The 17645-nt window shown below is 27.1% G+C and overlaps 1 protein-coding gene across 4 annotated transcripts in view; it reads right to left on the minus strand.

Moving 5' to 3' along the window:
- LOC136078132 (uncharacterized) overlaps positions 1-17645 on the minus strand; it is a 132445-nt gene that overhangs the window by 63391 nt on the left and 51409 nt on the right. For all 4 annotated transcript variants that reach the window (XM_065793145.1, XM_065793144.1, XM_065793147.1 and 1 more), the window contains 2 exons: positions 16842-16896; positions 1479-1630 (listed from right to left, as the gene is read on the minus strand). In XM_065793145.1, coding sequence (XP_065649217.1) covers positions 1479-1630; positions 16842-16896 — 207 coding nt within the window. The remainder of the gene's footprint in view (positions 1-1478; positions 1631-16841; positions 16897-17645) is intronic.

Raw genomic sequence — 17645 nt, forward strand, 5'->3', positions numbered from 1 at the left:
AGATGCCTAGAGAGCATTTCCTTCTGTTGATGAAATGTTGAATGTGGTGAAAGACTGTGTGAACTTTCGGTGTTACAGATGGCCCATTGAGAGCAATGTAGAATTCCTTGAAAGTTTGGATTTTTTCAGAATAGTCTTTGTCAACTCCTAATAGCAAATGGAGCTCCATTGGAGGGATAAGGTCAATAAGGAGAGAATCATCAGGAAGACTGATAATTGGAGAATGAATAGTGTTGTTAAACCTTTTTGCATTTTTGCTTTCACCCCCACAGGCAATGAAAGCTTCAAAGTTTTTCTTGACAGAACCAAAGGTTCGAGGAGTTCCACAGCTTGCAAGATTCTTTGCATCAATGTCACACTATGTACAGGGTGTGAACTAGCATGTGACTGAATTCCACAAATAATATTACTTAATACAGAAATTTTTTTTATATATTATATTTTAGTATTTTAGTCGTATTTTAGTTTATAAATATCTTTTTTAAGTTCATCTAAAAAATTACTATTGATTCCAGTTGCTGCATCACAAGCATTGATGATGAAGATTCATTTAAATCGAATTAAAAAACAGTATAATTTCTGATGTACATGCAGTCTCTGCAGCGCCAGATTAAGTCTCTGTATTCGCGAACATCAGAAATGTACATGTGTACAAATACTTTGTCTGCTAAAGTATCACTTGACACTTTGAAAATGCTACAAAAGACTTTATGTCTTTCATAGTACTTTTAAGGTATTTTAGTATACATTCAAGTAATTCAGCAAGTTATTATTGAGTTTGTATTTTGGTAATTTAGCAAAATGCAATACATTTTTCTACAGACAGAACCTCTCTAGCATATATTACGCTGAATTCCATCTGGTGGAGACATATTTAATTGTTGTGCTTTAGTAATTTTATTTAAGTTTGAATTTCCTTCAGTTTTGTTACAGCACTGAACTAATGTTGAAAATATCCTGCCAATGCTCCAAAAATAGTAATTGTGACTTGCTGCTCTTTGTTTTCTGAATATCTTCTTCTTAATATGATATTAATATGGATGTATGACATATGGTAGGTGCTTATCCATCAAAGGTGACTTTAATGACATATAAAACAGCTGCATTATTAGTAAATAATACATAAATCTTTTCATGCGGAATTTCACAAGTTTGCATCACTTTATTAAAAAATTTACTGATATTATGTCCTCTATGAGACTCAAGGATGTGTGTAACTTATAAGATGACTTGTCTAATTTCATAATTAAGAAGCACGTCTATATCTGAAGTTATACATAAAAACAACAATTTAACTTACACTTTTAATGTGGGTTCAGTTGTTGTTTTTTATAGTTGAAAACTTTTAATAATCAACAATCATATCAACAATTCGTATCCATATCAAGTTTTTCACACTCAAATAATCTGACTAAAATCTAGTCAGTTTTTTAGACACAAACATATTTATATATAAAAACTTCTGAAATTAAACATACCTGAGCACAATCCTTGAATAGATCTAGTAACAACAGCCCAGGTATAATTCATGCTAAAGCCAAACAAAATGGTAGATGCTGCAAGACCACTTCCAGAAAGTATCAAAGCAACTTTTTTTCCATATTTGTCACAGATATATCCCCAAATTATACTGTCATTAAAAAATTAATAAAATGAACAAATATAAAAGTAAATAAATACATGCCGCAAAGCACAGTACAAAATCAAGTGCATCTAATTATACATCTTTATTTGATATTAAACAACTGGTTGATTAAAAAGATCAGACAAAAATTATTGGAATATTTTTAGGATTATTACACACCAAATTTGCATATTTGATATGTTATTTCTCTTTAAAGTACATAACTATCATCTGCTTTATAAGAAATTTGATTCAGTGCCATATAGCATAACACACTAGCCATGTACTATACAGCTGTCCCTTCAACTTTATTGTTGACTGTATTACTTCCTCCACCTTTATTTTTTAACACTTTAGTCAATAATTTTTTGATAAACTTTGATAAATTTAAATTAATGATAAAAGATAAATATATTAGGCTTGTTTTAAAACTTTTCAAAATATAAAAATAATTTTAAATGTTGCATAAACTAAATTGCTAATAACAAAGTTAATAATGGAAAAGTCTTTACCCAGACTAAAACTAAACTGTTTAAGCTTAATTTATATATAGAATATCTTATGATTGCCATAGGCGTGAAACTCAGAGTTATATTTCCTTAACTACCAGTTGTTATTCTATAACATAAATATATATGAATGCTACTTTAGATTAGTCTTAATGACTATTTGTGGCTGTTCCTATGCTAAGCCAACAATATGTTTGGATAAAAACATTGTATAGAAAAATATAGCACAAAAATTTAAATTAAAAAAAAAATATATATATATATATATATATATATATATATATATATATATAAATTATATATATATATATATATATATATATATATATATATATATATATATATATATATATATATATATATATATAAATTTATATGATCAAATATTCTATTATATATTAATTTATATATAATTTATATATATATATATATATATAAATATATATATATATATACATATATATTTATATTTATATATAAAGATGTATATATAATATATATATATATATATATAAATATATATATATATATATATATATATATATATATATATATATATATATATATATATATATATATATAAATGCATGGGTGTCCCGAAAAATAACATATTTGAAAAATATATGCTGGCATCCCCTTAATGTTCTATAAGATAAAAAAAACATTGTTTTTTTTTTAATAAAAATTATTTTATAGCATATAACAAGTTTGTAATATTAAAAAAAAAAAAAATTATTCAAAAGTGTATCCTGTTGAGTCACAAGTGAAGCAAAATCATATAAAAATTTGAAAAATGATAAAACTATATTATATAAAAATAAATGTTAGATTTAAAGCATAAGAAATAAAGTTTATTTATTAAAAATGGGGACGTTAACATTATCAGAGTCATTTTATAGCTGTTAATTTTTTGTCCCGTAAGTATTGTTTTTTGTAAAAAAATTGTCCCCATAAGCAACTTTTATAGAGAACAAAAAGTAAATACATTGAATATCAAATAGTCTGACTCTCAGTGGAGTGTTGCTACATCGACTGAGGGTATGGTTTGGGTCAGCATCAAGGTCAGGATTATGGCAAGGTTCAAATATGGTTAAATTACTGTTACTAACCATTTTTGTAAAAAGATGAAAATAAAAATGAAATATAATATTTAATAAATAAATAAAAATAACAAAAATAAATATAAAAAGCATATATTTATAATAAAAAAATAAATTTAAAATATATAAATAAAAATTAAAAGATTAAAAAGTAATTATATTTATGATAAAAGTAGTATAGAAAAAGGAAAAAAAAACAACGAAACTGAAACAAAAAAAACATGTCCCCGTAAGTGCCGACTAAGAGTGTGTATATATATATATATATATATATATACATAGTCATGGCCAAAAGTATAAGTATATTGTGTAATAGAAGATCAACTTCGATTTGGCTAAATTTGACTAATACCCTCTGTGTGTATTCCAAGGGAAATTTCTGATGTGTTTATGCCCTTGAAATTAATAAGTCATTTTGTTAAAGGCCAAATTTTAATTATAAAGGTAAGTATGTGTGTTTAAATTACATCTTAAATGAAAACCTGTGTTGCAGACAACATGAAGGGTGCTCAGTAACAATCTAGAATACTTTTGTGAGGGTACAAAATCAAAGCAACACTTTGCTTTGATTTTATTTTTGATTGATATAGTTTGTTGAATTTCCCAAATAATTATCTTCAATTTGCTACATAAATAACTTAAATTGACCAACAAATATTAGGGCAATCAACAAATATGTTGATGTTCACATATGCAATTTTGACAGTCTATTTTAGTGCTTTATACAACTGCATACTTAGCAGTTAGCAAGAATATGTGTACTTATGAAGACTAACAACCAAATCCTCAAAAAGTTTTTTTTTTTTTTTTTAACATTTTTGCTTTCAACAAGGCTGCAGGCAGCCACTAATTAAAGTTGGAAGTTACTGAAAGAAAAAAGATGAAGATTGTAGAGCAAGATAACGATTGACAGACAACTTAAAGGATTGCAAATTATATGAATCAGGAAAGCAAGATGAAGGAAGCGAATTCCAAAGAGCTGATGTTCAAGTTAAAAAACTAGATGAATAAGCGTTTTTGGAGCACTTAGGAACAGTCACAGAAAAAGGATGACACTTAATTGAATGATGAGTAACACGAGAATGAATTTTAATAGATGGCACAAGAAACGCTAGCTCTTAAGAACAGTGCCCAGTATAGTATTTGTAGAAAAGAGAAGCAACATTACGACGATGTGACAATGGTTGGAAGTTGGCAGCAAGAGTGAGTCCAACTATGTTTACAATGCGTTTTTGCACCTTGTCTAAAAGAGGAAGGGCATCATTAGAAGAACCACCCCAGATGTGGCAACAGTATTCCATACAAGGCCGTATTTGAGATTTATAGAGATAGAGAATAGAATCTGAAGTAAGAAAGTGTCGAGCTCGATAAAGAGATGCAACCTTAGCAGATGCTAATTTTGCAACTGATTTGATATATGGTTTCCAAGAAAGATTGGAAGTAAGAGTTAATCCTAGAATATGAAGAGTAAATGACTGATCGAGTACATCACCATTCATAAATATAGGAAGATCTAAATTATTGCGATAACGATTCGCTGAAAAAAATTGAGTTTTATCTGAATTAAAGTTCACCAGCCACTGTGAGCCCCATGCTGTAGCAGAAGTGAGATCCTTTTCAAGCTCAAATGCCCCCTCCAAACAATCAGAGGGTGTTGGTTTCTTATCACGACAAGAATAAATGGTAGTATTATCAGCAAACAATGCCACCTTAGATGTGAGAATATCTGGAAGATTGTTAATGTAAATTAAAAAGAGTATAGGGCCAAGGATAGAACTTTGAGGAACCCCTGAAGTTACAGAATAAGAAGAAGAGTGCTGTCCATCAAGGACAACTTTTATACTACAATTGGAAAGGAAGGATTCAATAATCTTAAAGATGTTGCCGGATACATCATAAAAAGAAAGCTTATGGAGAAGACCAGCATGCCAAACTTTATCAAAAGCATTAGAAATGTCAAGAGCGATGGCCTTAACATCTCCACCTTTATCTAATGCACGATAAAACCTATCAGTTATTACTGTTAGCAAATCAGCTGTAGAACGAGAAGATCAAAATCCATATTGATGGTCAGAAAGTAAATTATTAGATTCAAGATGAGAAATTAAGTGTTTGTTAATTAAAGATTGCTTAAGATAGGAAGAAGACTAATGGGACGGTAGTTAGACAAATCAGATCACTCTCCAGAATTTTTGAAGATAGGGATAACAGATGCTGCTTTCCAGCAGGCTGGAAAACAAGACTATGATAAGCACTTGTTGAATAGTTTTGAGAGTATAGACGACAGTTCCGGAGAATTTATTCTGGGCCACAAGCTGTAGAAGAGTCTAGGTAGGAAATCACTTTAGATACAGAAGCTGGAGTGATACGAATGTCAAGCAATGGATCAACCTGTTTGTTGGCAATATCAGGTAGAACGCAACTAGTGGAATCAAGAGATGATATTGATGAAAAGTTTTTAGCAAACAATTCAGCTTTGTCTTTAGGTGAGGTGACAAAGTCTGAACCATACAAGAGAGGTGGAATTAAAGATTTGCCTTTATTATTGATATTATTAAAGATTCTCCAGAAGTCACCAGAGCCTAATTTTTGAGATGAGATACAAGATTTTATGACCTGAGAATAGCGGGTTTTGGCGTTAGACAAAACCTTTTTACAATTGTTTCTTGCAGTAATAAACAGACGTCTGTTTTCTGGAGAATTGTTTTGCTGATAAATATGAAAGTAACTGTTTTGGTTGGCAATCACAACAGCACAGTGTGAGGAAAACCATGGAGGAGAGTGAGGCTTGACCTGGAATCGTCGAGAGGGAGCAAAAGATTCAATGCCACCCTGAACCCACAAAGTTATGTAAAAAGCACATTTGTTGACAGGAAGGGTCTACTCTACCCAAGGGCCATCACAAAGAAAATCACGGAAAGAATCCCAGTCAGCTTTACTGTAGTTGTAAGAGGTTCAATAATAGGGGTATTCAGGTGATAAAGAAGAATGAGATATTAGTTTTGGAGAGATCAAACTGTGATCAGAAGCACCTAAGGGGAAATGTGGAGAAACTGAGCACTGACTAGGATCAGAAACAAGATATAAGTTGAGTAGAGAAGGTAAATGATTCGGGTTGTCAGGAAAGCGAGTTGGAAAGTTGACTATTTGAGTTAGGGATTGAGAAAAGCAAAAGTTGTGGGCTTTAATGCCTGCAGAATCACTGACACTAGAGCCAAGCCATTCAGAGTGGTGAGCATTAAAGTTACCAACAACGACTATATTAGCTGATGGATAAAGAGAGAGGGCTTGGTCAATATGATCAGACTTAACATCAAAAAAAGTGCAGACTTGTGATGAAGGAGAGCGATATAGTCCTAGTTAAGCAGCAGATCTTTCAGAAAAAAATAAAATAAGTGTGGATTAGTGAAATAATTCCAGAGTACTGTAAAAAATAATCTATTTGATGCCATGCAGCATAAGGACAGTCTAAAGAAATAAAGGAGGCCACACAAATTATTAAACTTGGAGCCACATAACATACTAAAGTTAGAATTTTTATTAATGCGCAATGTTCAAGTTTTAATTCATGATACTTCACTGGTTAGTTGAATAAAAAATAATAACTTGTATGATTATTTGTATGCTAATGAACAATAATGTCAAAATCAGTCAGCATACTCATACTTTTGGCCACAACTGTTTATATGTATATATATATACATATCAGGGTGCAACAAATCAACGAAGATGCAAACACCTGCTATAAAAAAGACAAAAACATGCATAACGTTTCTTTACTTTTCCTTACGCAAACCTTGGGATTTGCTTTAAATTTTTCAAAACGATCGCAAAGGAATTTTTTTTTTCCAAATAATTAATAAGCGATTGATCGTCTTTTGTTTATTATAAAAAACACATAATTGTAATAAGAAACAATTAGTTACAAAAATTTTTAAGACATTTTCAAAGACTTTAAAAGAAACCATGCTAAATCTACTTTTTTTCAATGGAACGGAGAAAGTAATTATGTTCGAGCATGGTTTTTGCATGCGTTTACAAAAGCATTCAAAATTTTACTTAAAATGACTGCATTTGCAATTACTTTTAAAAAAAACCATGCTTAAACTTAACGACAGCTTTCTTCAATAGCGTACACTCTTTTTTTCTTATTTTCCTTAAAGTGAAGTTATGTTTGTTTGCATATTAAAAAAACTTTAAAAGTTTTTAAAAAGTTTTTGAAATTTGTGAAAAAATGCAAGTCTAATAGATTATTCTGTTATATATTCATAATAAATTTATATATATATATATAAATTTACTACAGTTTTAATTTTTTATTGTGCGTTTAACATCACCAATAATATTTGTTTTATTAACTTGTTATTAAATATTTAATATTATTTTTGGAGTTTTTAAAAAAATGTCAAAACAACTAAGCATCTTTTCGATGTTAAAGAAAGATGGTACAGAGGAGTGTAGCATTAAACGCAAAAGAGAATAAGAGAGAGAAACTAAGCATGCGAAAAAAAAGTGCAATGACTTGGATTGTGCTACGACTTTGGGAAAATTAGATATATGGTCAAAAGATATTGAATTTATATTTTGGAACACCGTAAATAGATTGCCGCCAAGCGATAAAAAAACACAGGCAACAACTAAGCTAGATTCATATTGACAAATCAAATGAGTGTTTCTCTTGTTTGGTTTGCCAAAAGTATCCAAATATTACCAATGCAACCAATTCAGTAAAATTAGGATGTAAATTTTGGAAAAGAACATACTTGTTATACCACAATAAAGATGATGGACATAAAGCCTGTAATTCGAAATATCGAGAGAACCTTCATAATATAGCTCCAAGTCTTGAGAAAACTGTATTGACATCAAATTTAAGAACTACTGAGAATAACCAAGAAGAATTCAATTCTTAATACCATTTTGGGTATCGTATTTTGTTGATGTTTGTTGAAGTTTGAAGAAGTATGAGTAGAAGTAAGAAGTAGATGTAGAGTAGAGAAGTAGAGTAGAGAAGTAGAAGTAGAGTAGAGAAGTAGAAGTAGAGTAGAGAAGTAGAGTAGAGAAGTAGAAGTAGAGTAGAGAAGTAGAGTAGAGAAGTAGAGTAGAGAAGTAGAGTAGAGAAGTAGAAGTAGAGTAGAAAAGTAGAAGTAAAAGATGAGTAGAGAAGTAGAAGTAGAGAAGTAGAAGTAGAAGTAAAAGTAGAAGTAGAGTAGAGAAGTAGAGTAGAGAAGTAGAAGTAAAAGATGAGTAGAGAAGTAGAAGTAGAGAAGTAGAAGTAGAAGTAAAAGTAAAAGTAGAAGTAGAGTAGAGAAGTAGAAGTAGAGTAGAGAAGTAGAATAGAGAAGTAGAGTAGAGAAGTAGAAGTAGAAGATGAGTAGAAGTAAAAAGCAGAAGTTTGTTGAAGTATTTTGTTGATGTTTGTTGAAGACGATCTTGCATTTAAAAAATTTTCTCAGCTGTGCGAGCTACGAAAGCTAAATGGAATTAGGTTGGGCAACAACTATTTAAGTGACAAAGTTTGCAAAAACTTTGTTGACTTAAAATGTGACTTTAGTTTAGACATATCAAAAGCTTGTTTTATTTCAATTTTATCTAGGTTCTTCTGATAAGAGTATTAGTGAACAAGAAACAGTTTTTTAAAGATTTGTTTAAAATGGTAATCCAATAACTATATTTGCTAGTATTAACTCACCACTGACAGTTGATGCTGATGCTATATTAAATGCAATAGAATTTGTTATAAAAAGTTTATCGACAGACAAAATGAATCAAGATTTATATTTTAACAATATCTATGCAAAAACTGTAAATGTTAACTTTGATGGTGCATCTGTAATGTCTGGCAATAAAGTTGGTGTCCAAACTAAATGCAAAACAAAAACCCCAGAATAGTATATATCCCTTGCATGGCCATAGGTCAGAACTTTCTGTGTTAGACTTAATAAAGTTTGGTATTTATTTAAAGAAGTTTGATGACAACATCAATAGTTTGTTTAGTTTTTACTATTTTCATCACAGCGAAGAAAGGAACTGAAAGAACTTCTTTTTTAGATCGAGATGTTTAAACAGTTTGGAAGATTAAAAATTATTCATTGGTTAGCTAGCCAGGAAAGGGCATTAAGATTGCTCGAAACTGACTATAAAGTTATTATTTATGATTTAGAAAGCAAGGTAAATAAGAAAGACAAAACTCCACAGAAAGCTAAAGGATCTTTGTGTTTAATGAAAGACCCAGAACGTTTATTTTATTTACATTTTATTCAAGATATTGTTAAATCACTAACAACATTGTCATTGGAGTTTCAAAAAGAAGAAATTTGTGGGATTTTGCGTAAAGTTGATGCTAGAAATGCAGTACTAGACACATTATCAGTTTATCTAGGCTCGAACATCGGTCCTTTACTAGATAACTTAGAAGTAAAAGAAGATCAGTTAATCTACCAGAGTATTGATTTAACAGCATTAAAAAAGCGTAATTTAAAAAGAATTGATGAGGTTGTCATGACAACAACCAAATGATTATTATGATTATTATAATAAAAAATATTTTATTAAAGTTATTGACGGAGGAAAAGAATATATAGACAAACAATTCTGTCTTGATTTCAATCAATTTGAGCCAATTTTTAACCACAATCTTTGATTGTCGAAACTGGCCAAAATCCTTTACAGGTTCGCTGAGACAAAAAAATGAGGATTTAATGAAATAAAAAGTGTTTGCAACTTTTATAAGAATGATAATATGATAAGCAAAGAAACTTCTAACTTATGTGTATTGCAGTGGCCTTTATTCAGGAAGAAAATCACTGAACTAAGGATAAATTTACTGTGGAGCATTTATAGAGACAACTTGCTGGAAAATGAACCTGAATTGGCGAGTATAAACTTTTGTTAGAGATTATGCTAACTTTCAGCACTTCAACGGCAAATTATGAATGCAGTTTTTCTTGCATGAACTTACAATAAAATGTTTTGCAAACTTCATTAAATGACAACACCTTAAAAGATATTATGCATATAAAGCTTGATGGCTAGTTAATTGAAGACTTTTCGCCCTAAAAAATTGGACGCAGCTGTTGGTATGAGACATTTGGAAGGCCATAAATCAAAAAAATCTTAAATCCATTTATATAAATATAAAAATTAATATATAAATATTGAGATGTCATTTTGCGATTTATATTTCGTTAGTTCCTTTTATTTAATTTCTTCAAGTTTATACGTATATTTTATGAGTAAATAAATTTAACAAACTAAATTGAAAAAAAAAGTTTTGTATCTTTGGATAACAGTTTACAATCATTGCATATTAATAATCAATAGTTTGCGTGCACTTTGCAAATGCGTGAAAAATCGTTTTCAAAATATGACAATTGATCAAATTCAATAAGCATCTTTGATACATCGAATAAATTTTTAACTGGAATAAAAATTGATTTAAAAATAAAACTCCCTTATTTGACATGTTTCTCTTAAATCAGATATTTGTCAATAATTAACAATACAAACTTCAACATCCATTAAAAAAAATGATTTGTCGCGCCCTATATATATATATATATATATATATATATATATATATATATATATATATATATATATATATATATATATATACATATATATATATATACATATATATATATATATATATATATATATGTATATATATATATATATATATATATATATATATATATATATATATATATATATATATATATATATATATATATATATATATATATATATATAGATAGATAGATAGATAGATAGATAGATAGATAGATAGATAGATATATAGATAGATAGATAGATATATAGATAGATAGATATATAGATAGATAGATATCTGATTATTCTTCTTTAGAATAATGCTTTATAGAGTCAAATTGTTATTAAGCCTGATAAATAGCGGTAGTGTTGCACTTGTTTCTCTGCAAAGCAGCCTTGTTAATCAAGGTTTATGCATTTGGAATTAATAAGTTGAGAGAGGATTGAAACCACAATTAAGTAGCCTCCTCATCTGTAGTGGCCTTGGGGTGGTTAATTAACATAAAAAAAAACTAAAAACTAAAAAAAACTATTATCTATTTTGTCAGAAATTTATTTCAGTGCCATATAACATAACACACTAGCCATTTGCTACACAGCACTTCCTCTAACTTTATTGTTGACTGTATCATTTCTTCCACTTTTATTATTAAATATTTTAGTCAATGTTTTTGCTTGTTTTAATTTGTTTAATTTCAATTCTTTAAATTCTTTTATACAAGTTTAAAACAAAAATTTAAAGCCAAAAATATGCTTCTACAACAAATATTTTGTTTTGTTCACAATAAAAACATAATATAGCAATCAAGCACAATGCAATAAATAATATATGAAATTAACTTAAATATTAATCAAATTTCAACTACATTTATCAAAATTTAAAAATAAATGTTTAAAACAAAACTTTCCTTATTTTGAAAAAAAAATACCTTGTTAACTATTTATCTTTTTAAATTTTTAAAAATTTTTTCAAACACTAAATGAGCATTTATATTTCTTTCTGACTGCATTAAACTTTACTTTTTTCTTATCTCAACAAATTTGTCAACAAACCAAGTCTTTAAATTTTTTGAAAATACATCTCTTGATATTTATGCGATATATTTCAAACTATTTGTACAATTAAATCATTTTTAAAAAATTTTCAAAAATTATATTTAAAATAAACAATTATTGGTTTTAATTAGTAATTAGTTTTAACTAATCTTCGAATAACTAAAACTATATCATCATTTAAATTAGTTTTTGAAATCTCTATAGACTAAAACTATTAAACCAAGTGATAAGAATTTTGAAAAAGAAAAAGAAAGAAATAGTAGTAATAAAAATAATATTAAATATTAAGTTAAAGATAATAATAACAAAAAGCTATTAAAGCATTGCATATGCTTAAAAAAATTAACGAAAGAAAAATCTAATTATAAATTTAGCAAAAAGAAAAAAGAGAAGAAAAAAAGAAGAAAAAAAAAAGTTAAAAAGATAAGAAATGAAGATCAATTTATTAAAAGAGAAATAATTTTAAATACTTTTTTTTTTTAATTTGTTGAATCTATACTTTTTCATTATCATATTTTATATATTGCACTTTTATTCATACTTATTTTAGCTACTAATTTATTATTGTATTATTTATTTGATATATTAGAATATACAATGCTTATTTATATTATTACTGTTATATTGTTAACTTACATTTGTCTTAACTTTTATAATATTTTTCACTCATTCAATTTAAATTTATAACTTTAATCAATATTTTGTTGTTGTTATATTTTACTATATTGTTAGGCTGTTGCATTATTGTTTATACTACCATTATTAATATTACTTATCATACTTGCTAGTGTTTCGATGTTGTAATAGCTCCTAATATTCTTATTCATTAATACTATTTTTTTTAAATATTTTTATTGACATAGCTGTTTACTTCATATTTATTGTTTCTTTCATTCTCTCTAATATTGCAGTTCTTCTATGGCTTTAAACTATAATTTATTGTTTCTTTCATTCTCTCTAATATTGCAGTTCTTCTATGGCTTTAAACTATGATTTATTGTTTCTTTCATTCTCTCTAATATTGCAGTTCTTCTATGGCTTTAAACTATGATTTATTGTTTCTTTCATTCTCTCTAATATTGCAGTTCTTCTATGGCTTTAAACTATAATTTATTGTTTCTTTCATTCTCTCTAATATTGCAGTTCTTCTATGGCTTTAAACTATAATTTATTGTTTCTTTCATTCTCTCTAATATTGCAGTTCTTCTATGGCTTTAAACTATAATTTATTGTTTCTTTCATTCTCTCTAATATTGCAGTTCTTCTATGGCTTTAAACTATAATTTATTGTTTCTTTCATTCTCTCTAATATTGCAGTTCTTCTATGGCTTTAAACTATAATTTATTGTTTCTTTCATTCTCTCTAATATTGCAGTTCTTCTATGGCTTTAAACTATGATTTATTGTTTCTTTCATTCTCTCTAATATTGCAGTTCTTCTATGGCTTTAAACTATGATTTATTGTTTCTTTCATTCTCTCTAATATTGCAGTTCTTCTATGGCTTTAAACTATGATTTATTGTTTCTTTCATTCTCTCTAATATTGCAGTTCTTCTATGGCTTTAAACTATGATTTATTGTTGCTTTCATTCCCTCTAATATTGCAGTTCTTCTATGGCTTTAAACTATGATTTATTGTTTCTTTCATTCTCTCTAATATTGCAGTTCTTCTATGGCTTTAAACTATAATTTATTGTTTCTTTCATTCTCTCTAATATTGCAGTTCTTCTATGGCTTTAAACTATGATTTATTGTTTCTTTCATTCTCTCTAATATTGCAGTTCTTCTATGGCTTTAAACTATGATTTATTGTTTCTTTCATTCTCTCTAATATTGCAGTTCTTCTATGGCTTTAAACTATGATTTATTGTTTCTTTCATTCTCTCTAATATTGCAGTTCTTCTATGGCTTTAAACTATGATTTATTGTTTCTTTCATTCTCTCTAATATTGCAGTTCTTCTATGGCTTTAAACTATGATTTGCGTAAAAAAAAAAATAATCAAAGTTGCTGCTCAACTCAATGTAATGTTTGATCATTTTGAACTCATACAAAATGCCACAAGCCTAACGATTTTAATAAACAATTTCATTGTAAAAACCGAGTCCGGTTTTTACAATGAAATTGTTTATTAAATCCATGTGTAAACTGTACTAAAAGTATTTTTCCATTCATAAATGTACCAGATAAAGAATTTAAATTACTATTTTCTTCTGATAAAACTCTTAAAACTGATGATTTACCTGAGTTTACAAACCTTTTCCCATCTTTTCATTTAAAAAAGTTTCTAGTCCAATTAATAATTTTGTTAAATCTAATGTTTTAGATTTCAATTAAAAAATTTTTTCTTCATTGGACATAGTTTGTAAATATTATGATACATGCAATTTCTGTACACTTTGATAACTTTGATAAAATCACAAATGTTTTCTCCTTTTTAATTTAAACATTGTTACAAAAAATACTTTTAGAATTGAAATATAACTTTATAATTAACTTATTTTGATTTTTTTTATTAGTAGTATAACTGAAACAAGATTAAAAAAAAAAACTTTTTTAATTCATCCAATTATCAATTCATCCAAATCCTCTTGTCGTGGAACTTTGTTATATTTATCAAAAAAACAACTAATATATAAACAAAGAGATGATTAAATTTACACACCTAATTGTTAAGAAACCACATTTGTTAAAACTATTTTTTCTGAAAAGTATAATATAGTTGGTTGCATTTATAGACACCCTTGCATGGACATCAAATCTTTTAATAACATAATGTTTGTCCTGCTTCAAAAAATATCTCCTGAACTAAACCTGTTTTCTTACTTAGCCATTTTAATATTGATTTTATGCAATCAAAAAATGACATCATAATGTCTGATGTTTTAAGCTTACTTTCTCTTTATAATACATTTATATTAATCTAATGAATGTCAAAAACTTTAATAAATCATCTCCCAACTGTTTACAAGAAAAGGATCCAACTGTTTCCAAACATCTCTGAAATTTTTTGCTGAATGTTTCAGAAATTACAGTTTTTTTAAATAACTTTATTCTTTTTTTTTTTTACAAATGTTGCTCTTAAACTCAAATCCATTATTCATTCATCTTACTTCAACTACAAAAAGTATACTAAATATCCAAATATACATAATCTACTATTCTAAATATCCAAATATACATAATCTACTATTATCTCTGAAAATATTCCTGAAAATTCATCTCTTATTTCTAAATTGAATTCAAAAAAGTCATTAGGTCCAAACAGCATTCCCACAAACATTCTTATAAATTTTAACTACAAATTTTCAAATATTCTTTCTAAACTAATTAATATCTCATTTATAAATGGAACATTTCCTAATATTTTGAAACTATTTGTATTATTATAATATTTAAAAATGGCTCTAAAATCTTATGCACTATTTTTTTACTTTTACGCACAAGTAAGTAAGCTTCTTGAAAAACTTATGTTTTTTGGAGTGTACTTTTTTCTAAACTCATTTAATTGTTTAAATGATTTTCAATTTGGTTTTCTATTAAAACAACATTGACATTTATTGAAAGTTATTAAATATCTTGGTGCATTGATTGACAGTAATCTTTTATGGAACTTTCACATTGGTGAGCTACATAAGACACTAAATTGAACTAACGGTATGCTTTCAATAATTTATCATTATGTCAATAAAGTTACACTTAAGGATATTTACATTATTCTTATCTCATCTTAGTTATTGTTTTCAAGTTTGGAGTCATTTTGGAAGCTATCACATTAACAAGCTGCTTTGTCTCATTGCCAATCCATTAGAGTAATAAACTTCCAGCTATTTAAATGAGATACATTAAAGTCCTTCAAAACACTTAACATTCCAACGTTTCCAGAATTGGTATATTTTTAAATTTTTTTTTTTTGACTCTTTAAATAAAAATTTACCCTTAAAAATTTAATTCCCCCTCTTCTATTACAAACTTGTTTGCAGAAAGTAGACTAGTACATTTATACTCTACTAGAAATATATTTAATGGAAAGCTAAATTTACTATCTTATAAAATTCAGAAATATGATAAGCATTCTTTTGCCAACCAATATGCCTGTGAATGGAACAAGAGACATGTTTGGATTTTGAATGAGTTCAAAAAACTACAACTTAAAATACCTTTTTTTTATCGTAAACATTTTGAACAATTCTGAAAAAATATTTTATTTTAACTTCTTGACATTATTATCTTTTATTGTTGAAATCTTAATTTTCTTATTGCTATTACTACAATTATCATCAATACTTTTGTTTGTTTCATTTTTATTTTTTTTTATATTAAAACCTGTTAATAATGACTTCTACATGCTTATTTTTTAATATTATAGTTCTATGTGATTATTATCTGTATTACATTTAAAAACTGTTGTCACTCCTTTGATAAGATTCTGTATGAGCGACACCATCCTTATGAATCATTAATTTACTTTATTATTATAATAAATAATGTTATGCTTATAGCTATAATTATTAATACTATTTTTTCTTATTCATTGTTATTATTGTAAACATTCTGACTATAATTTGTATTAATTTTGCTACCTTATATTTTTATAAGTAAAATAATTCACTTTTATTCCAATAATTATTAGTATTATTAATTATTATTATTTTTATTTATATTATTATCATTAATACTATCGTAAAAATGATTTATGGAAAATAAATAGCTTCTTGTTGTTGCTGCTGTTGTTGTAAAGAAGTGGTATGATAAAAATCCTTTGATGTGCAGCCAAACTTTTAATTTTTTTTTTTGTTTGGTCTTTTCGAATAAATATTTGCGCTTAGTTTGCCACAGCCGATTTAAGTTTTTGAGTGTTTTTAAGCAGTATTAAAAAAGAGTCTTAAACAACATTCAAAAAAAATTATAAATTCAAAACAATATATTTTTAACCAGGTTTATATTTAAAATATTTCATTTTATTTAAAGGAAAGTTCATAGAAAAAGTTAAGCTTACCTGCTAAATATTCTTGTAATAAACATTATTGATGCAATAAAACCAACTCTTTTTCCTAAAAATATTTTGTAATAGCGTTACATATAAGGTTGCCAGATGTCTGACTTTTATGGAGGACTTTTATACAGCGCCAAACCGGTGAAATAATTTTTTTTTGTGTGTTCTCCTTTCTAAAAGCCAGACATCTGCCAACTCTAATTACATACCTTATAGTGCTACTATTATTATTATACTTTTTGAATAATGAAACATATAACTATCATTAAACTAGCTTTAATGTAATAAATATAACACTATCTTTTTTCCTAATTATAAAGGTACTTTTATATAAGACTTATTTTTAAATTTTACTCTGGAATCTCTTTAATACTAAGCTAATCTTTTTAATACCAAATTAAATTTTTAAAACTATATTTATACTTCATCATAGAAAACTTAACTATTCATTAGAAAAAAAAAGAGGTTCAAAACATTATTTGGTTTATGAACCCTAATAGGTCAAAGTACAATTAAAAAAATTCACCAGCAACAAAAAAAGTGTATATCCTTGAAAAAATCACTAAGGTTTATTCATTTTGAATAAATAACTTAGATATAGAGACTTTATTGACAAAAAAGATTTTGCAATACCCTAAAGTGTAAATTCCATCAACAGAGTCAAAATTTTATCATGAAACCTGCAGGTGTTTGAAAGAAACTTTTTGAATAAATCAGAAAACATCATCTTTTAAAATTTGGGTAGTTACCAATTTAAAAACGCCATAAAATTTGAACCCCTTTATTATTTTTTGATAAAGTTTAATA

The sequence above is a fragment of the Hydra vulgaris genome, chromosome 03 (assembly GCF_038396675.1).
Source record: "Hydra vulgaris chromosome 03, alternate assembly HydraT2T_AEP".
NCBI classification, from domain to species: domain Eukaryota; kingdom Metazoa; phylum Cnidaria; class Hydrozoa; order Anthoathecata; family Hydridae; genus Hydra; species Hydra vulgaris.